Source organism: Centroberyx gerrardi, chromosome 17 (genome assembly GCF_048128805.1).
Source record: "Centroberyx gerrardi isolate f3 chromosome 17, fCenGer3.hap1.cur.20231027, whole genome shotgun sequence".
Taxonomy (NCBI): domain Eukaryota; kingdom Metazoa; phylum Chordata; class Actinopteri; order Beryciformes; family Berycidae; genus Centroberyx; species Centroberyx gerrardi.
Window position 1 is genome coordinate 1905008 of NC_136013.1, and position 22500 is coordinate 1927507.

The 22500-nt window shown below is 40.5% G+C and overlaps 1 protein-coding gene across 1 annotated transcript in view; it reads right to left on the minus strand.

Moving 5' to 3' along the window:
* akap6 (A kinase (PRKA) anchor protein 6) overlaps positions 1–22500 on the minus strand; it is a 172839-nt gene that overhangs the window by 25036 nt on the left and 125303 nt on the right. The window contains exon 17 of the mRNA XM_078289617.1: positions 15836–16111. Within this exon, the coding sequence (XP_078145743.1) occupies positions 15836–16111 (276 nt within the window). The remainder of the gene's footprint in view (positions 1–15835; positions 16112–22500) is intronic.

A 22500-nucleotide genomic window follows, 5' to 3' on the forward strand; every position in this document is an offset into this window, starting at 1 on the left:
AAAAAAATCCACTGAAGAAAAATAGCGTGTCCTTACCGACCGAAAACAGAGAAAAGAATATCATTACTGACCCCAGTTGCTACGACATGGAGCAGCAAGAGTCGGAAGCTCTTTCCTTTTGCTGTAATTTGGCTAAAAAACAACCAAACAACCCTTTATCGAAGTTGTTTTCACACCAAAATGATCCGCGCCACGGTCTGAATGGAAGAGGACCGAGACCGCCGATGTTTGGCGAACCTTTGGGAAGTTTCTGGTCCACATTCGAGTCTTCATGTTAAGTCTAAAGTCCGGACCAAACCATGCTGGTGTGAAAGCCACCTAGCATTCTCTCTCTGCCCTTTCTTCAAATGAAATAATGATGAAACTAGAAGGGCACTCGGCGACCTCCGCCAAGGTTCGTGCTGTTATTGCTTGTTGGTGAGTCGGATCCGGATCCGCTCCAAAATTGAATGGGTTCTCCCTCGGCCCACGCTACACCCTTCCACCAAGTTTCATGAAAATCGGGCCAGTAGTTTTTCCGTAATCCTGCTAACAGACAAACAAACAAACAAACAAACGGCACCGAAAAAATAACCTTGTTGGCGGAGGTAATTAAACTCTGGAACCTCCTCAGGACCCTGGTTTGGGAACGACTGGAGACACAGAAAATTGTTCTTTAGGCTTATACCGTAACAGAACCCTTTTTGGTGTAAAGAACCCTTTTAGAAAGGTTCTTTATAGCACAATGCTCAAATGGTTTGAATCTTTATGCCGCAATTACAACCATTTTGGAACGGTTCTCTATAGGACCAAGCTCAAATGGTTCCACAGAGGACCTTTATGGTGCTGTAAAGAACCCTTTTAGACAGGTTATCTACAGGACAATGCTCAAATGGTTCCACATAGAACCTTTAGAAAGTATGAAGTGCTCCAAACAGACAGTATTAAAGGAACTTTTTAAGAACCACAACAGGTTCTTTATTCAGATTCAGATTGATTCAGAGTCATTATTACGGTTCTATAAAGAACCAATACTGAAACCAAGGAACCCCTAGAGAACCCTCGTTCTTCTTTATGCAATATCATTCTCTCTCTTTTGCGCGCGCTCTCTCTCTCTCTCTCTCTCTCTCTCTCTCGCTACATGGTCATATTCAAGGTCGACTGACAGGAGGAACACAAAATGAACGAGTGATGTCTTTATCTCTTCGTTTATTCTCTCTATCTCTCTCTCTCTCTCTCTCTCCCTAACATCTTTCCCTCTATCTGTCATTCAGCATCCTCTCTTTCAAGAAGGTTGACCGGCTCAGGATAAACAAAAAGAAGAGAGGTCTGCTCTCCTCTTTCCCTAATTCCTCCTTCACTCTTCCTCTCTCTCTCTCTCTCTCTCTCTCTCTGCTTCTCCCACTCAAGCTTGATCTCTCTCTCTCTCTCTCTCTCTCTCTCTCTCTCTCTCTCTCTCTCTCCCACTCCATCCCTCTCCCTCTCATTCTTAAATCTCCCTCTCCTAAAAACAAAATCCTCTTAACTCTCCTCCACCTCCTCATCTCCACAATCTAATTACTGAGACCTGCCGTGAAGAGAGGGATGGAGGGAGGGAGGGATGGAGAGAGAGAGAGAGAGAGGGAGAGAGACCTAGAGAGAGAGAGGGAGGGGGTGGAGAGAGAGAGAGAGAGGTAGACAGAGAAGGAGAGGGAGAAAAGAGAGAGGAGTGAAGGATGTTACTGTGGTTGCTGCTGCTGTTCGTCTGGTTTGTGGATGAGAGAAAAGTCTTTTGTTTACATATTCTTTTTTATTTTCAATATTCCTTTTTATTATGTTTTCTATTATTTCATTGTTGATGTGCTGTTGATTGTTGCTTCATTGAATTGAACTGACAGACTTGTGACTTGTGATGTCACTGTGATTAACATTATATAGACTGTAAATATATATGACTCTGTAAATGACATATATATATATGAGATATATTTTACTATTTTGTTGTTAATTTAGAATATTGCACCTTAAGTTTCTTTTTTTTTCTGTTTCTTTGTATCATTTTTGCATTTTATTCATATATCAGATGTACATATTGACACAATGTATGACACATTATATCACTATATATGCAAATAAAGCATATTTGAATTGAATTGAAATGCATTTATATTTATTCTATATTTTGTTTTCTGCATTGTATGAGTTTGCTTTGACAATATGTACAACAGTATTTCATGCCAATAAAGACAATTTTTAATTTAATCAAATTGTAATTTAATTGAATTGGCAGAGAGTGAGACAGGAAGAGAGACCGAGGAAGAGAGAGAGAGAGAGAAAGACAGAGAGAGAGACAGGGATAAAAAAGGGAGGAGACAGATATACTGAGATAGTGAGAGAGAGAAAAGACGAGAGAAAGACGGAGAAAAGGAGAGAGCGACAGGGAGGGATGGGAGAGAGAGAAAGACTAAAAAGATAAAGAGTGAGAGTGACCCAGAGAGAGAGAGAGAGAGAGTGAAACTGCGAAAAAGAGAGAGAGACATGCTGTGATGGGGGAAATGTAGAAAAACTGATAAAGAGAGAGACAGGGAGGAACACGGAAAGACAGAAAAAGAGAGAGACAGGGAGAAAGGCTGAGAAAATAGAGAGAGACAAGTAGAGAGAGAGAGAGAGAGAGTGAGAGAGACAGGAAGAGATATAAAGGGAGGAGAGACAGACTAAGAAAGAGAGAGAGACAGTCAGACAGAAAGACAGAGAGAGAGACGGGGATAAAAAGGGAGGAGACAGATATACTGAGATAGTGAGAGAGAGAAAAGACGAGAGAAAGACGGAGAAAAAGAGAGAGCGACAGGGAGGGATGGGAGAGAGAGAGAAAGACTGATAAAGAGTGAGAGAGACCGAGAGAGAGAGTGAGAGATAGAGAGTGAGACTGCGAAAAAGAGAGAGAGACATGCTGTGATGGGGGAAATGTAGAAAAACTGATGAAGAGAAAGACAGAAAGAGAAAGAGAGAGAGAGACAAGGAGAAAGGCTGAGAAAATAGAGAGAGACGAGTAGAGAGAGAGAGAGAGAGAGAGACAGGAAGAGATATAAAGGGAGGAGAGACAGACTAAGAAAGAGAGAGAAACAGTCAGACAGACAGAGAGAGAGAGAGAGAGAGAGAGGAGAAATCTCGTCTGCCTGCACGGTGACCCAGTGGATATTTCAATCAATTACCATTAATTAGAAATCTCTGATTAATTCTATTTGTTGATTAAGTCAATTAAAACCACAAGCACTCGTTATCGCACAACGAGCCTAATGAATTCCTGTCGACAATTTGTTCCCACACACACATTCCCCCCGCCGCCGCTCAGACCGCCTGCAGCCAGCAAACTTTCTCCTCCGCATACTCTCTCCATCTCTCTTCCTTCCTTCCTTCATTCCTTTCTCTGCTTTCATTCCTTCACTTGTTCGCTCTCTCTATCTCTTTTCCTTCTTCCTTCGTTTGCCCCTCTCTCCTCCTCTTTGATTTCTTCTCTCCAGTTTAATTTTCTTTCTCCCTCCTCTTCTGTTTTCATTCCTTTGCTCTCTCTTTCTCTCCTTCCTTCGTTTGCCCCCTCTCTCGTCCTCTTTAATTTCTTCTCTCCAGTTTCATTTTCTCTATCTATCCCTTCCCGCTTTTTTTAATTGCACTTTATTATCTCTTTTTATTTGTTTGTTTTATTTATCTCATCCTCTGTTTCTTATCTAATGTCTTATATCTTGTGTAAAGCACTTTGTGTATGAAATGTGCTGTAGAAATAAACTTGCCTTGCTAATAATATAAAAAGCACATTCATTTTGTTGTTTTTTTATAAAAAATAAAAAAATCTGCTTAAGTCTTCATCAGAGTCTTGGGAAAATGAGTCATGAGATTTCCTCATATATTTCCTTATGGCCTTTTGCTAAATCATCTGTATGAAGATGTAACAGGTGTTATTTATTTATTTATTTATCTATTTATTTATTTACTTATTTAATTTATTTAGGTTTTATTATTATCCTTACTTATCTATTTTATGTCTTTCTTTCTTTCTTTCTTTCTTTCTTTCTTTCTTTCTTTCTAATGTAATTTTATGAAGTGATAGTGTAATTTTACCTGACAAATTGTGTATTTTTTGTGTTTTATGTGAAGCACATTGGATTTGCCTTGTGTATGAAATGTATATAAATAAAGTTTGTCTTTGCCTTTTGCCTGTACAGTATATCTCTTTCCTTAAATATCCAGTCTGTGTGTCTTGGGATGTTTTCACTGCCTGAAGCTCATCATTCATTTCAGTTCAATTCAATTCAATGAGCTTTATTAGCATGACATACAGTATGTATGTGTTGCTAAAGCATTTAAATTGCAGTACATCAAACAGGAATAATACTAATATTCATCCAATGTGTCTAAAATCCAGAGGATCCGGTCTGTATGAGTGTTTTCATTTTGTAAACCAAGGACTTGAGTTTACCTTTATTCCTTTATAAAGTGCCTGAGTGTGCTGTTCATCATTTTGTGAGTTTTGGAAGTGGGTGATATCTCAGTGTGGAGTGAGACTCTGCCTTCACTGACCCAGAATGCATCTCTCCTCTGCTCGGGGGGTTTTAACGCCGCGTACAAATGGAGTCTGAAAGTCGGAGGGATTTGTTAAGAGCTTTTAGCGCAATTCATTGGAAATGGAAGTAGACAATAAAGTAAAATATGTCTTCCCCTCATTCACTTTACCGCCATGTTTGTGACAGTTATGGCAAACCTGGCAACCTGGATGCATTAAAATATCAATTTAATACTTTGACAAAAGGAAGAGCTTGGTGCCAAAGTGAGATATTTACATTTTACATGTCAGGAATTTAGCTGCTGCTCTTATCCAGAGTGACTTATGATGAGAGCAACAGCAGCTGCAGCTCCTCGTTACTAAGACTGCAAAAAACAACAGTAATCAATGAAGACCTAAGGAGAGATGGAGGAGGGATTTTAGCATCTAGCATTGAAGCAAAACGACAAAACAACAACATCACAAGATTACTTTTAAAAATGGCTGCCGAGATTAAAGAAAAACTCATTGAAAATATCAATTTAGTACGATGATTGCTTGGCAAAGTGAGATATTTGCATTTTACATTTTAGGAATTTAGCTGCTGCTCTTATCCAGAGTGACTTATGATGAGTGAAACAGCAGCTTCAGCTCCTAGATTAACAATATTACAAAAAAAAACAGCAGTAAGGAGGTCAAAGGTCAGAGGTCACAGTGCTGTAGTTACACTGCTGTGAACCTGGAATGATTATATTAAAGAGAAATGCTTAAAAAAGAAATAAATGAAGACCTAAGGAGAGATGTAGACGGGATTTTAGCATTTAAACACAATGACAAAACATTTCTCTTAAAAATGGCTGCCAAGATTAAAGCAGAACTCATTAAAATATCCATTTAGTAAGTTGATAAAGGAAGAGCTTGGTTCCAAAGTGAGATATTTACATTTTACATTTTATGAATTTAGCTGGCGCTCTTATCCAGAGTGACTAGATGACCAATATTGCAAAAAACCAACAGTAAGGAGGTCAAAGGTCAGATGTCACAGTGACAGAGAGAAGTGCTTAGAAATAGAAGAAATAGATGAAAATCTAAGGAGAGATGTAGACGGGACAAAACAAATAAATAATACAATTTATCTTAAAAATGGCTGCTGAGATTAAAGCAAAACTCATTAAAAATATCAATTTAACACTTTGACAAAAGGAAGAGAGCTTGGTTCCAAAGTGAGATATTTACATTTTAGGAATTTAGAAATAAATGAATAGATCTATGGAGGGGGATTTTAGCATTCAGCATTTAAACAAAATGACAGTTTCTCTTAAAAATGGCTGCCGATATTAAAGCAAAACTCATTAAAAATATCAATTTACGTTGATAAAGGAAGTGTGCAGACATCCACCATGAGAAATCTGACACTGTGACAAAACGGCTGCCGGTTCACACGCAAAGCTCACGATGGATTAGGCTGACATCATCAGGTGTTATTGATCGCTGTGAGTTATTAGCTGAAGTCGTTTTAGGGATGAAAGCTCGACTTAAAATATTCAGCAGGAAACAAATGAAGCGGTTTGAACGGTCTGCAGGAGAGAAACGCTTTACTGCAAACACACAGAGGTAAAAACTGCTATCAATAAAATGCAATCTGCTGCTGTCTCTCTGGATTCCTTTCTTTCTTTCTCTTTACATCTCTTTCTCTACCTTTCTCTCCTTGCTAGTCTCTCCATCCTTCTCTCTCTTCTCTTTTCTATATCATGTATTTCGTGCAGATCTAGGGTGTTTCTTTTCTTTGTTCTGTGTTTTTATGCAAGATGTTTAATTAAAGAATGACAAAAGTCTCTCTCTCATTCTCTCTCTCCTTACACCTCTCTCTATCTCTCTCTCCCCCTTGCTCCTCTCTCCATCGCTCTCTTTCTCTCTCATCCCTCTGTCCTTGCTGATTTCTCTTGTCTTGCTCTCCTTGCTAGTCTCTCAATCTCTCTCTCTCTCTCTCTCTCTTTATACCTCTCTATCTCTCTCCCCCCTGCTTGTCTCTCCTTTCTCCCTTTCTTTCTCTCTCCTTGTTTTCTTTTGTCTCTCTCCTTGCTAGTCTCTCCATGTTTCTCTCTCTATCCTTCTGTTTTATTTCCCTCTCTCTCTCTTTCTCTCTTTACACCTCTCTATCGCTCTCTCCCCCTTGCTCGTCTCTCCTTTTTCCCTTTCTTTCTCTCTCCTTGTTTTCTTTTTGTCTCTCTCCATGTTTCTCTCTCTCTGTCTGTCTCTATTCTTCTGTTTGATTCTCCCTCTCTCTCCCTCTCTGTCTCTCTCTCTCTCTCTCTCCCTCCCTCTCTCCACTCCTTTAGCAGATGAAAGCACAGGGTGTTTTCTTCTTCTCCTGAACAGATGAAGATGAAAGACAGATCTGTTTGGTGATGTCGTTACCGTGGCAACGTCTCACCTGTTTGCTCGCCGTCAAGCCCCTAACGAGCAACTCTTAACGAGAAAACACCTCTTCAAAACACGAGCGCACACACACACACACACACACACACACACACACACACCAAGATATACACACAGAGATACAACTAAGAAACACACACAGGCACACTGCTATAGACAAACACACACACAGACAGACAAAACCAAAAATCACAAACACCCACAAACACCTAAAACCATCCTTAACTACACACACACACACACACACACACACAGACACACACACACACACACACACACACAGGGAGTCGGTGGATCTTCAATCCTCATCATGGAGTAAAGTATTGATATCGGAGCAGCGCTGTCGCCTTCTATTAACTGCCTGGGAGACACCGGGGGAGGGCGGGGTCAAACGCTACAAATAGGGGGGAGGGGGTCATACGGTACGACAGCTGGAGGGGGGTGGGAGGGGGGGTGGGATGGGGGGGGGGGGTTGATACATTACCGGACAGTATACAATCGAAGACAGGTCTCACTTCCGACCAGTTCCGTCTTCATTAACAAATACCGGACAGACTGGACTGCTTCTGTTTTGACTGGGAGTCAATGGGAGAGTCTCACATTCAGATCAATATTGGGGTTTTTTTTTCTGCGAGAGGCTTTTTTGATTTAAGCAAAACAGCGTCATGTTTAAAGTCTTGATAAGCTACAGATATAAAGATGTGTCTTTAAATGAGTAAAAAACAACTTTGTTTAGCTGTTGGTCCCGTTTCACACACGTGTAGCTGGTGAAATGTGACATCAGTGGTGAATATTCTTCATGAATTATTCTCTAATAAGTATTATAAATATTACAATATAAATACAATCTTTATTATTCATTAATATTGTACGTTTAGACAGTCTGAGATGCGTCTGAGATGATGGAGTAACGTGCAGTATCTGTGACATTACGAACACCAAAGAAAGGGCGGGGTCATAAGCTAGAAATACAAGGGGAAGGGCGGGGTCATGAGTTATGAATGACAGGTGGGTTGCGGGGGGGGGGGGGGGTCATACGGTACGAAAGCTGTGGGTAAGAGTGGGTTGATATACTGCGAACAAGGGGGGGGCGGGGGACGGTTGTATCGTACAAATGTAGGGGGGAAGGGGAAGCTGTCCGGGGGAGGGCGGGGTCATGAGTCACGAATGGCAGAAGGGGGGGGGGTTGATATGCTACAAACGATGGGGGAGGGCGGGCTTATGAGTCACAAACGGCAGGGGGAGGGGTGGTGATATATGCTACGAACAGTTGGGGGGGGGTCATATCTTTAAAATGGCAGGGGGGTTAGCGAGGTCATGAGTTACGAATGATGGGGTGATGTGTTAGGAACAGTAGGGGAGGGAGGGTCCATCTACTATCAACAGCAGGGGAGAGAGGGAGCAGCTGAACAGAGAAGGTGGGAAGGAGGGAGGGAGGGAGAGAGAGAGAGAGAGAGAGAGAGAGAGAGAAAGACAGGCAGGCAGACAGGTGGAATGAGATAAACTGAAAGAAAGGAAAAGCCAAAGAGGAACAATGAGACAGACAGAAACAACCAGAAAGAGACAGACACAGAAAGAGAGAGAGAGGCAGATGGATAGAGAGACAGAGAGAGAGAGAGAGAGATAGAGAGAGAGAGACAGGTAGAGAGACAGGTAGAGACAGACAGGTAGAGAGACAGGTAGAGAGACAGGAGGGCAGTTGGTCGAGCTGCACATCAGAAGAAGCAACTAACCGCTCACACTGATATCTACCAATCTATGCTGGCATCTGCTTCTGTGTGTGTGTGTGTGTGTGTGTGTAGGTGTGTGTGTGTAGGTGTGTGTGTGTGTATGTGTGTGTGTAGGTGTGTGTGTAGGTGTGTGTGTGTGTGTGTGTGTGTAGGTGTGTGTGTGTGTGTGTGTGTGTAGGTGTGTGTCAGCAGAGGTCACCTCCTAACAGTGTGTGTCCGTCCGACTGAAGGAATAAAGAGACTTTGAACAGGACAGTAATCCATTTCCCTCCACCAGAGAGGGAAGATGGGAGGGAGGAGAGAGAGAAAGAAAGAAAGAAAGAAAGAAAGAAAGAAAGAAAGAAAGAAAGAAAGAAAGAAAGACAAGGTTGTAATGTTATCACCTGTGTTTCGCCCCCTTTTATAGTATAAACCCCTTTAAACCCCCGACCATCACCCAGAAATAAGACATTTTCTATTCTATCTTGTCTTTCCTCTTCTTTCTTTCTGTCTTTCTTTCTTTCTTTCTTTCTTTCTTTCTTTCTTTCACTTTCGTTGTCAGTCCTATAAAAAGACGGCCTGTCACTCATAATCACTGATAACCACTTTTCATTTTTCATTTTCATTTTTACCCGATTTTTATTCTGTTGCTTTTCATAACCAAACACTCGGCAATGTGCTACAGTTATAGAAAATAAAAAATAAAAAATAAATTAAAAAAAAACAATAATACAAATTTTAAAAATAGTAAAAATCTAAATGAAAAAATAAAATAAAATAATGAAAAATAATAATCATGATTACTTGCTGGAATAACATAAGCCAGGTGACAAAGGTTTAAAGGAAATTATTCTTTGATTTTGTATTTCCATTGCTTTACTCAGGCGTTAGCTCACAGCTAGCAGTACCCTTTGGTTTCAATGAGGAATGCTAACAATGCTAACAAGTGATTTTCAGAGCAGCTTAGGGACAAATGAAGAGTTCATTCTAAAACAGTATAAATCCATTTTGAAAAAAAATAAAAAGTTTCCTGCATTTCATCCGTGAACAGGTGACCACAGGTGAGTCTATTTTCAAAAACAGAAGTGTTTTGTTGGGTCTTATAATATTATAATGATGCCTTCTCTTACAAAATGATTGTTGGCATCAAAGTAAAACACATGAAGCGTTTCTGTGGGTCAGGAATCATCAAAGTTTTTGAGGATTAAATACTAATTTCAGGCACCAATATTCTTCAAAAATGAAAGAAACTAAGAAATCTCCAACTGAAGTCATTTAGTCTGATTGCAAAGTATTGACTCTTGCTGCACACCAAGTCTCTAGAAAAAATCCTTTATTTTACATGAGATAAAAAGTTTTGTTCGCTCCAAACTTTTCGTCTCATGTAAAATAAAGGAACTTTTTCTAGAGACTTGATGTGCAGCAAGAATCAATACTTTGCTCTTTCCTGCACTTTCCATCACACTGAAAAACATGTTTCAGTCGTGAAGCTGGGTTCATCAATGTTTCACTCATTTAGTCTAATATTTACTCTTCAAAACTCTTAAACTTTTCCTGAAACGTTAAGAAATCTGCCAGTGGGGTGAGATCATTTCACTTTCTATTTAATGCAAATCAATTTGTTGTAAAATGTTGTTGACGTGATTTTGATTCTGCTTCATTTCAACACATTTCCGGTTGTTTTAACAGAAAAGCTGCACTGGAAACAAGTTGACTTATCAAATACCCTCTTGTTCAGATTTTTCCTCTTGTTTCGAGGAAAACAAACATTTTAAAACTCCATGCTGGACTAAACGACTCGTTAAGATTGTATTTTTTCTGCAGTGTAATGAAACCCTTCGTTTTTTCTCCAGTCAAGAAAATCAATTACAGCGGGAATCAGCCAAGGAAGTGTTATCAGAGGAGTACACAGGCTGAAGAAACCAAGTCCCTCAGTGTTAATATCACACTGTATTCTTCTGCTATATTCTACACTTTATCTCATTATGATAGAGGGGGGGGGGGGGGGAGGAAGGGGGAGGGGGGGGGGGGGGGGGCTTTGGGCTAAAATGTCTCCTGTTATCTGGAGGAATGGCTCCTCACTGATAGGCAACATTTAACCTTCTAGAAAGAGTGTGTATGCGTGTGTGTGGGATATGTGTATGTGTGTGTGTGTGTGTGTGCGTGTGTGTATGTATGTGTGTATGGGGGGTGGTTTTAAAGGGTCTTGTTGCATGTGTCTTGTTGCATGTGTGTGTGTGTGTGTGTGTGTGTGTTAATTTTCGGTGTCTGCGCACCTGTGTACACTGATGTGCGTATGTGTGTCTCACTGAGTGTGTGAGAGTGTATGTGTGTGTGTGTGTGTGTGTGTGTGTGTGTGTGTGAGGCCCAGTCCATTAATTCTCAGTGTGTTCGGCCCCCAGAGCGTCTCCACTACAATAGAGAGTCATTGGAGGCCCGGGGCCTGCTGGAGGAACGTCTGGGCGCCGCCGTATCTTCAACCAGCGCTAATTCAATTAAGACCGAGGTTACAGGGAGGAGAGGGGGGGGGGTGTAAGAAGAGGAAGAGAGAGAGAGAGAGAGAGAAGAAAGAGAGTGAAAGAAATACAGAGAGGGAAAGACTGAGAAAGAGAGACTGGCTAGATATTCAGGCAAACCTAACCTCTATAGTTTTACTATTAAAGATGGTTCTTGTATCATTTTAACATCAATAAATCATCACCACATTCATTTTGAGATATTAGTATGATTACTGTAAACAAACAAGACCATTGCTGAGAAGACTCTCTCAGCCTCTACTCTGCATCCTCCATAGTTTCTCCACCTGGTGGATCTGGAGGGAAATCTGCTGGATCGCTTTACGGCACAAAACAGGAAGAGGTTCTTCTTCTGTTCTTCCAGAGCAAACGGAGCTAAAGCTGAAAGAGTTTCTGGCAGCAGATGGTGGAAGGAGGGAAAGGAAGATGGAGAAATCACTTCCAACATGTTGATCCTCTTCAGGGAGGGGGAGGAAGCAACGGGGCTGATGGGAAATGTAGTCTTAATGTGGAGACACACTAAAACTAACAATACTACTGGAGTGAGAGAGAGGAGACCAATCAGCTCCAACATGATCTCATTGGTTTACAGTCAGTAGACCAAGATATCAGAATTAATTTGACAACAAATTGATGTTTAGAAATGATACACGGATCAGTTTTCCGCAGGATGGAAGAACTTGATTCAATTGATCATTTGTTTACATTTATCGTGTTTACAATTGATCACATTGTGTTCATATAAACGTCATATAAACGACCTTTTATGATGTTAACCTGACTAACTTTTATAGATTTTTTCTGTCTCTGCTGTTAACGGAAAATACATAATTTTAAAAAACATAATTTACATTTTAGGCATTTAGCTGCTGCTCTGATCCAGAGAGACTTGCAACAGTAGAATAGGCTTCAGTTCCTAGATCAGCAACTTTAAAAGCAATCAATAGTGCGAAGGTCAGAGGTCAAAGGTCACAGCACCCTGATAATAAGAGTGAGTATATAAGAATGAGTATATATATGTGTGTGTGTGTGTGTATGTTTGTTTGTTCATGTGTGTGTTTGTCTTAATGTGAAAATATCTGTGTATATGTGCGAATGAGTGAATTCCTGCCTGTGTGTGTGTATTAAAGCAAGCGTGTATGTGTATTTGTGTGTATTTACGTATTTGTGTGCATGTGTGTGTGTCTTAATGTGAATATGTGAGTGTGTGAGAGAGTGTGAGAGTGTGTGTGTGTGCCCCGGCGACCTGTGCCGACCCCCGCTGCTTTCTCATACAGCCGTACAGTAATAAGTCGCGGTGGCGAAATCGAACCCATTTACGACTCAAACGCCAAAAAAACAGATAAATGATCGTCAAAATGGAGCCGACTTCTCTTAAAATGGAGCCCCTTTTCTCCATTTAGCCCGACGGCCCGCCTCTCTCCATACAAATGACGGCTATCAATATTTCCAATCTTCATTTCTGCCGACGCTCTGGGCCTCTTTCTGCCAGAAATCAATGGCTTCCCACTGAGAGCTGTGACAAGGATCAAAAGTACGACTGGCTCCACTCGCTTTCTTTAGATAAAGTCTTGTTTCTATACAGTTTCATCATTTAGGCAGGGTGTGTGTGTGTGTGTGTCGGTGTGTGTGTATGCATGTATGTTCGTGAGTGTGTGTGTGTAGTATGTGTGCATTTAAACGTGTGAGTGTAATGCATACTGGGTGTGTCTGTGTGTTTTTCTATGCGCATGTGCGTATGTTTGTGCGTATATATCGACATAAGTGTGTGTGTGTGTGTGTGTGTGTGTGTGTGTGTGTGTGTTCATGGATGTTTGCAACTTCGTGTGTGTCTAATTAATCTGCATATGGTTCTGAAAGTGTGTGTGTGTGTGTGTGTGTGTGTGTGTGCAAATGTATGTATGCCCGTGTAAGTGTCAGTGTTTATGCATACATTTATGTTTGTGCGTGCGTGTGTGTGTGTGTGTGCATGCATTTTTGGCATGTGACTCATTTGCATATGTTTGTGTGACTGTGTGTGTGCATGCGCATATGTATGAGCGTATACATAATTGTGTGTGTGTGTGCATTTAAGTGTGTGCGCACATATACGTGCATACATGAATAAATGCATATGTGTGTGTGTATTCATTTGTATTTAAGCGTGTGCACTTGTATGGCTGTGTGTGTGTGTGTGTGTGTGTGTGTGGTTGTCAGTCACACGGCAGGCTAGGCTAATCAGCGCGGCTAGCTGTTCGCTGTGTGATGCAGGCTGATTAATATCCTGTTAGCGTCCCGGGGCTTTTAAGGCTAACTGCTGTTTCCTCTATACATCCATTCCCTTCAAAACACGCTGCTTTCATCTGGGCTCATTAAGACGATGTACGACTATACTTAGCAACAGACAGACAGTCAGAGTTGAGATGTTTGTTAAATGCTCAGTGCTGATTGGCCAAGCTGTGTCACATATTTGGCAGTAGGAAAAGTTAGAGAGTAAAAGTGAAGTGATGCTGTACATGAATTCTGGTTAATAAGGTATTCATAACAGCTGAACCAGAGCTTCACAGCAGATCCACACTCATGAATATGGATTGAATCCTAATGTCAATCAAGACTTAAATCCTTACTATAAGGATTCTTACTAAAAGTACTATAATTAGTTTCCATTTTGTGCTGTTAATAATTTTGTCAGTTTTTTTTTTTTCAAATGATAGTTATCTTATTTTGGAATTAAAATGTATTGAGTACAAATTTCAAAATTAAAGTAATTGAAACTGTAATTCAAACTATATCAAAGTGTCCATATAGCACAAACTTACTCTAATTTGTAATCAAACTGTTATTTCTAGGCCTACCTGTCATTCAGCTTCAAAATAAAAGACCTCCTTGCAATTGTAGTTTGTAACTATACACTTTTGCATAAAGTGCATGTACAGCTAACATCCCCCGGCTTCATGGTCCTACTCTCAACTGCAGATCTAATTCAGTCAATTCACACTGGTGTTTCAACACTAAACAACAGTAGATCTACCTTTAATCTGTTTAATTTTTTAATTAAAAATCAAATACATTCAATCATAATGTATGGATTACCATTACATGTTCTGCATCAAATACCACCTGAAAGGTTCCTTTAACATTTTATGATATTCAGTATTGATAATATATAACACTATGTGTAATCTCAGATATGTGGTAAGAAAACAAAAAACAAAAAACAAAAAACGTGGAATTTCACAGAATTTCCAATTTGAAGTTCTATTGGAAGACTGCAGTTCTATTGTAGGACAATCTTGAAGTTCTATTGGCTAACTAGAAGTTTTATTTCATTGGATTAAATTCAACTTGCTGAAATTCCAATTCTAGGTTTTTTTTCCAAGTTTCAATTCCAATTCCTCAGTTGAACTGGAATTGACGAGTTCATTCGTGAATTGACCCCGACCCTGAGGTAAATATAAACGTGGTTCTTCCACTCTCCAGTCGGCTCCTGCTCTCCTGCCCTGAGCCTCTGGAGGTGCTGAGGCCTCCTGGTCCGGTCTGAGGAGGAGTCAGACCTTCAGCTCCTTCACACGATCCTCTAGAGTTTATCTCTGACCTGAAAACTTTCCCTCTAGCTCCACCTGTGTGTATCGTAACCTTGGACAACCAGGAATAAATCATCTCTTTCTGTTCGACTTGTTTGTTTTTTTCCACTGGATCATGGGACTACCTCGCTGCTCTGCTGTAGAACTGGACGTCCTAGAATGGGATTTCATATCGCACTACTTGAAGTTTTATTATAGGACTAACTTGATATTCTATTATGGAATCCCATGTACTATTAATAAAAAAAGAAAAAAAAAGAAAAGTCATATGCCACACCTTGAAGTTCTATTTTAGGACTATCTTGAAAGTCTATTGGAGGATTAACTTGAAGTTCTATTGGAGGATTAACTTGAAGTTCTATTGGCGGATTAACTTGAAGTTCTATTGGAGGATTAACTTGAAGTTCTATTGGAGGATGAATTTGAAGTTCTATTGGTGGACTAATTTGAAGTTCTACTGAAGTTCTATTGGAAGACTATCTTGGACTAATTTGAAGTTTTATTGAAGGACTAACTTGAAATTCAATCTGAGGATAGAACAAATTTAAAGTTCTATTGGAGGACTGATTTGAAGTTCTATTGAAGACTATCTTCAAGTTCTGTTGGAGGACTAACTTAAAGTTCGACTGGAGGATGAATTTGAAGTTCTATTGGTGGACTAACTTGAAGTTCTATTGAAGGATGAATTTGAAGTTCTACTGGCAGACTAACTTGTAGTTCTGTTGAAGTTCTATTGGAAGACTATCTTGGACTAATTTGAAGTTTTATTGAAGGACTAACTTGAAGTTCAATCTGAGGATAGAACAAATTTGAAGTTCTACTGAAGGACTATCTTGGACTAATTTGAAGGACTAACTTGAAGTTCAATCTGAGGATAGAACAAATGTGAAGTTCTATTAGAGGATTATCTTGAACTTCCATTGGCGGACAGTCTGCCAACTTCAAGTTCTGTTGGAGAACTAATTTGAAGTTTTATCGGAGGACTATCTTGAAGGACTAGAAGTTCTCCGAACACTCTGCCGTGTGCTCCTACTTCGATGTAGAGGCGGCCAAACACATACAAGTCGACATGGCGAACGCTGTGAGAGGCTAACAGAAACACTGCTCTCCTACCTTGAAGCTCTGCAGCTGTGTTGCGGCCTCCTGGTCCCGTCTGAGGCAGGAGTTGAAGATGAGGAGCTCGGTGTCTCGCAGCCAGGCCTTCAGCTCCTTTATACGAGCCTCCAGCTGCTCCAGCAGGGAGTTGGTCAGCGGAGAGAGGGCCGAGCGAGGGTTCTCCACGGCAACGCCGCCGCCTCCGACCGGCAGAGAGTTAACGCTGGAGAAAGAGGACCGGTGCTGCTGGTGAGGATGGGAAGAACGGGTTCCTGAATGCTCAGAGAGGATTTTCTGAGAAAGAGAGGGAAGGAGGGAGGAGAAGGCAGAAGAGGGAAGGAAAGAGGAAGGTAGAGAGGAAAGGAGGGAGGAGGAAGAAAGGAAGGAAAGGAAGTGGGAGGTGAAGGGAGAGGAAAAGGAGAATAGAGAGAGAAAGAGAGAGCATAGTGTGAGGATTCCTTGGTGTGTACAGTATCAATATTGCATCATGCAAAGCAGCACATCAATCAATACATGTACGGAGATTAATCATTTACCTTCAGAAATGCAATGATCAATGAAAAGGGATGTCATGTATTCTACATTACACCGCCAGAGGCAAGTTTGAAAATTGTTTTTGTAGTTGCGGTTGTCACTGTTGCTGTTAAATATATTAATAATCACAATGTTTTTGTCAATGTTAATGTTAAAATTACTAGATAATGTTTTCAGTTCCATGGGAATTGTTACTAGATCATATGTGCTGCTCTGCTGGCAAAATTACAAAATCCAGCTAGACTAAAGACTCATATTTTGTCCATACAATTATATACCAGTGGTTAAAGGTTCCATATTATCAATTTTTCATCATTTTGTTTTTAAATATACTCTGCTTCAGGATAAGAAGAATGTTCTTCATGGTGTTTTGCAGATAAATGTAGTTTAGTTAAAAGCTTAATTGACTGAGTTAAACTGAATGAATGTGAAGACTAAGTCGTCACAATACTGGCTCCTGATTGGCCGACAGCAGCGGCTTCTCTAGTTCAAATGAGCCAGACCTGCTGAGTGGAGGCTTTCCAGTTCAAATGCTGCAAACTGGACACTGATTGGACGGATTTCAGTCATTCTTTAGTGAGGGAGCCAATCAGGGCCGAGTTTTGAAAATGCAATAAATTTAACCATCAAACAAAATCAAATTTTTTCAATGTCTTCATTAAACATCTTTGATCATATTTGCATATAAATAAATAATCTTGTCCTTCTCCCTAGCCTCTCTCAATTGTTTTATTTGCCATAATTTAGTAATATTTAAAAGGTTTTATTCATTGATGTTGTCATTCTTGTGTTTTTTGTGTATATCGTTTATTATGTAAAGCGTCTTTGAGTACAGCGTTATATAAATACAGTGTATCATTATTATTATTATTAGTATAAATAGAGAAAAAATTGAATTGATGTCGTTAATGCTATTGTAATTGTTAATTGGTTGATGTTGTTAATGTTGTTGTAACGATTAATTTAATTGAAGTAGTTAATATTGTTGTCATTGTTGTGATTATTGATGTGGTCGATCTTGATAATGCTGTTGTTGTTGTTGTTGTTGCTATCGTCTGCTGTCTGTGTTAACGAGGCTGCTGTTGTTGACGAACAATAGATAGAGAATGTAGCTGGTGTTTTTGCAGGTGCGTCCAGATCAGCTGCTAATTCTGAGCTGCTAGCAGCTTCACCTACAGAGCCGACACACACACACACACACACACACACACACACAGACACACACCTACACACACACAGACAAAACATCATTTAGACACAATACAGACTGAAAGAGTGTTTGGTGAGGAGCAATCACTGTTTCAAATAGGAACAACTGAAAACAACAAGAGCCCGTGTGTGTGTGTGTGTGTGTGTGTGTGTGTGTGTGTGTGTGTGTGTGTATAATAAGCTCTGCAGAGTAATTTTCCAACCCCTGTTGATCACACAGTAAGACACAGCAAGCCGCTGAGAGAGACTATTCCCCACTTGGATTTAGTGTGTGTGTGTGTGTGTGTGTGTGTGTGTTATCCTGAAAAGTCCTCATCAATACAGAACAAACAAACTTGTGATATTCTTTGGCAATGTAGTTGGGCAACTGTATTAGCAACAGGCAGCAAATTTAGTGTTGTCGCTCAATAAGTGGAGCAAGGCACTAACACTGCCAGGGTTGGAGGTTCCATTCCCACTGAGGCCACTGATATTATTAAAGGTCCCATATGGTGTAAAGCAGGACTCCCTCTCCTCTGTGATGATAAAGGAGTTGGATGTGTATCTAAACATGGTGAAAGCATCAAAACTAAATCCACACAATCCATATTAGAAAAGCGAGCCTCTAAACAAGCCGTTTGGACTTCCGTAACTTTGTGGCGTCACAAAGGTTCGCTCATTATCATTTCTGTAAGAAATAATAGACTAACAAAGTGTTTTTTTCAAAGCGGTCGAGCGGTCGTCATCGTTTATTACCGGAGAGTTTTCCCTACCTGTAGCCGCCGGGCCGCGGCGTCTCACGTTTCACTCTTGAAACGGTTAGGTTAAATTTACTAGTTTCCGGTTCAGCTTCGCTTTTACCGAAAGCTCGTTGTTGCAGCAGCTACGTGTGGATATGCTGTTGTTTTATTCACGGTGTCTTCGGGAGCTGCCAGATATGAGCATTTCTGATGTATATCGTATATGCAGGTTGACCTCCAAGACTCCAAAACTGGATGAAGGGTTTAAGCTGTACCCTTCTTCATACATCTGCGACTACGAGGATAGCTGTCTAATAGCTAGCCGGCTAGCTATCTAGGTAGCTCACTACCTAACGAGAGTCTCACCCAGCAAGTTTCTGATTAATTATTGCTATATATGCCGACACACTCACGTTGTCGTTTTATTTTCACCAGTATCAAACAGAGACAGGCTGACTGGTGAAATCGGTATCAGGGCAGCCTACTCCTATTCTGAGAGGCTTGATAAATATCATATTATATTTATCTGGTTAATATCGGATTCCTGAACTGCAATTGGAACTGAAATTGAACAGACTAGCAATCCCTGCTCTCTAACTGTATGGCTTCTCGTTTTTCCTCGTAGACCCGTGCTGCCCTGATACCGATTTCTCTGATCCGGTCTGGTCTAAAATAAACGGCAGAAACTTGCTGGGTGAGACTCTCTTAACAGCCAGATAGCTAGCCTCATACTCGCAGACGTATGAAGAAGGGTACAGCTTAAACCCTTCATTCAGTTTTGGAGTCTCGGAGGTCAACCTGCATACGATATACATCAGAAATGCTCATATTTGGCAGCTACCGAAGACACGATGAATAAAACAACGGCATATCCACACGTAGCTGCTGCAACAACGAGCTTTCGGTAAAGTGAAGCTGAACCGGAAACTAGTCAATCCGTTTTAACAGAATGCGGAAGTAAGTTGGGCATAAGGCCTGTAGTGAAGCTTTAATATATACACTGTTGGTACTTGAAGACACTTTGGATAAAAGTGTCTGACAAATGACAGATGCTGCATGTTATTTTATTTATTTGGTCTTTATTTTTCCCAGGCTGGTCAGGGAAAAACGAGGAAAACAAAACAGAAAGTAATGGAACGAAGAATGGAACTAGTTACTACTCCTGTTGAGTAATAAGTGAGAGTAATTGATTACATTTTCCAAGTAACTTGCCGAACACTGTTAAGTCAATTTCCCCTCAGAGATCAATAAAGTCCTATTCTATCCTACTCTATCTTTTCCTCCCGGTGAACACATCCTGTCCTCGGTAGAATCCACGTTGTTGGTTTGTTTTGACTGATTAAAGGGATCGGATATCCGTAAAACTTTATCGCACAGACTCCCATTCTTGTTTCGGCTTTAACAAGCGAACATAACAAGAGGAACTTTGAGCGGCGCTGAACGCTGCGCTGCTCCTGAACGAGCCCCGCATGTGTCCCCGCTCCTATTTGCATATGTATGTGTTTGTACAAAAGGTATTCAGCCGTCGGTGTCGCAGAGACTCTCTGCCTCCTGAGTGGAAACGCTACTTTAGCTGAACTCTGGCAGGTAAAGCCAGCCCATTAGAGGATGAAGAGCGGCGATAATAGGACCCCCTGACCGGCCAAATGGGCAGTTGGCTTTGTGTTCGGAGGAGACGAGGGCAATTATGAGTCGGTGGTTCGTTTGGTGGAGAGAGAAAGAGAGAGGGAGAGAGACGGAGGGAGAGAAAGGAAGAGAAAGGAGGGGAGAAAGAGGATTTGAATTTACAAGTTACCGTCAGGGAACAAGTGGAGAATTAAGCTGACATGAATCTTTATGACAGGACATTTTCAGCAGACATCGCAAGCAACAAACAGAATAACATTAATGCTTTTCTGAAAATATGAATATGATAGATTTGCATTTCTATTTGTGATTGCGGTGTTCCCGCTGTGAGCAACACAGTCAACAAGTCCAGCAGTCGCCACAAGTCCATTCAGCTCCTGCAGAGCGGAGCGACCGGGAGACGAGCGGCGAGCGCACGCTCAACAAGTTTCCTTGTTTTTCTACTGATGTGATTTAGTTTCATGAACGACAGATCAAAATGGAGGAGAAGTTGATTCCAGATGTTCAAAGCTTCCCAGTTCTCTCCAACTTTTATTTTGAAAGACGACAGAAAGAAACGAAGCTTGGAGAGCAGCTGATCCATCGTCGGAGTCGATATTAACGTTCTGAGTTTTTTGCTGATTTTCAATTAATGCGACTTAATTATCGCTTGCTAGCTTTGTCATGACAACGTAACGTTATGAAAGGAAAAACCAAAGTGGTGAAAAACACCTGATCTGCCCGATTAAAACTGTGTAGCTGCAGATCTGACAGAATCGACCGAGTCGCTCAGTGTGAACGCAGCCTGATAATGATCGCCAACGTTTATCCTCATCTTATTCACCAACACAGCACCGGTTACTTTAACTAATAACCTTCACCTGCTTATTAAAGCTGTATCATTAAAAACAAACGAGAAAGTCAAGAATACAATATTGTGCGTTTAAAAATTCCAAAAAAGAAAGAGAGAGAGAGAAAGAGAGGAAAAGAAAAGGAAGAGAATGAAGAGAGAGAGAGAGGGAGAAAGCAATAAAGAGATGGAGAATGAAAAAGAGAGAATGTGAAAGAGCAAGAGAGAGAAAGAGGGGAATTGGGAGAAAGTGAGAGGGGAAAGAAAGAAAGAAACAAACAAAGAAACAAAGAAAAAGAAACAGAAACAAAGAAAGAAACGAAATGAGCGAAAGGGTGGAGAGGGTAAGACAGCAAATGAAAAAGAGTGAATGGTAGAGAGAGAGAGAATGAGAAGGAGAGAAACAGCAAATAAGAAAGATAACGAGAGAGGAAGAGAAAATGAAAGAGAGACGATGTGTTGTTTTCAGAGGAAACCATTTTGAACAAACTGAATCAATCAGCCTGTTTTCTCTCCTCCTCTTCCTCTTCCTCCTCTCCTCTCTCCTCTCCTCCCCCTCCTCCTCCTCCTCCTCTTCCTCAGTGTGTTCACAGCAGGTTGAATCCTGACTTTTGTGTTTTAGAGCGTCGGTGAGAAAAGGACGGATAGAGGGATGAAAAGACGGATCGATTGTTTTAAGGTGTTAATTTACCTGGTGAACGAGTGAAAAAAAACACTTCTCTTTGTTCTGATGTTTCTCTCCCTCCGTCTCAATTCAATGTGCTTTATTAGCATGGAAGTTAATAACAATATTGCCAAAGCATAAACATCTCTCTCTCTCTCTCTCCCTCTGTTTTCTCTATTTATCTATCTCTCCATTTTTTACATTTTTCATTCATCAACAGTCTTCTACTGTTGACTAGGATCTATCTGTCTGTCTGGGTCTTTTTTCCAGATGATATTTTCTGGCTCCTTTATCTGATTTTTCGGGACATTTGGTCTTTTTGAGCAATTTTACCGAACTGAGAAATAATACATTTGTAATGTCGGTTGGTAAATAAACGCTCTGTTTGTAGCTTTAAGATTGGTTTGAACTTCTTCTTCGCATGGAAAGTTCATTCTTTGATTAAATTAATGTTGATATTGACACAAGAGTAAAACTATTCAATATCAGTGAAGATGAAAAGAGAAGTGTAGATAATTCAACTTAAAGAAAAAAATACTTTTTGCACACCTCAAAGTCTTTCCAAAAAAGGAAGATCCCGAGAGAGAAATATAATCCTGCACATTCTTGCATAATACTTTACTGCGATGTTTCGTTTAATTCTAAATCTAAAATAAAGTAAAATTGACCAGCTTTGTTTGGCATGGTTTTATGGTTGCTGTATGGCAGTGATTCTCCTTTTTCATATCAAGGACCCTGATTCAGTCCACATTAGAGCCACAGACCCCCGTTTGATGAGATTTTGTCTCGCAGACCCAAATCTGAAAATATTTTTATTGTCATATTTGATTTTGTTCAGAATCCCATGACAGAGGAAGAGAAAATATTATCAAAGTATACAGTCATTCTTCTACATTCTCTAATTGTTTTAACTTTTAACTATTCCCTCTCTCATGTTAAACTTTCTTCCTATTCCCTCTCTCATCCCCCCTTCTTCCCTTTCCTTCCTTGCTTCCTTCTCTCTCTCTCTCTCTCTCTCTCTCTCTCTCACCCCTTATCCCCTCCTTTCTCTCACCCATCCCTCTCTTTTTTCTGTCTCTCTCCCCTATTAGTTGAGGTGTTA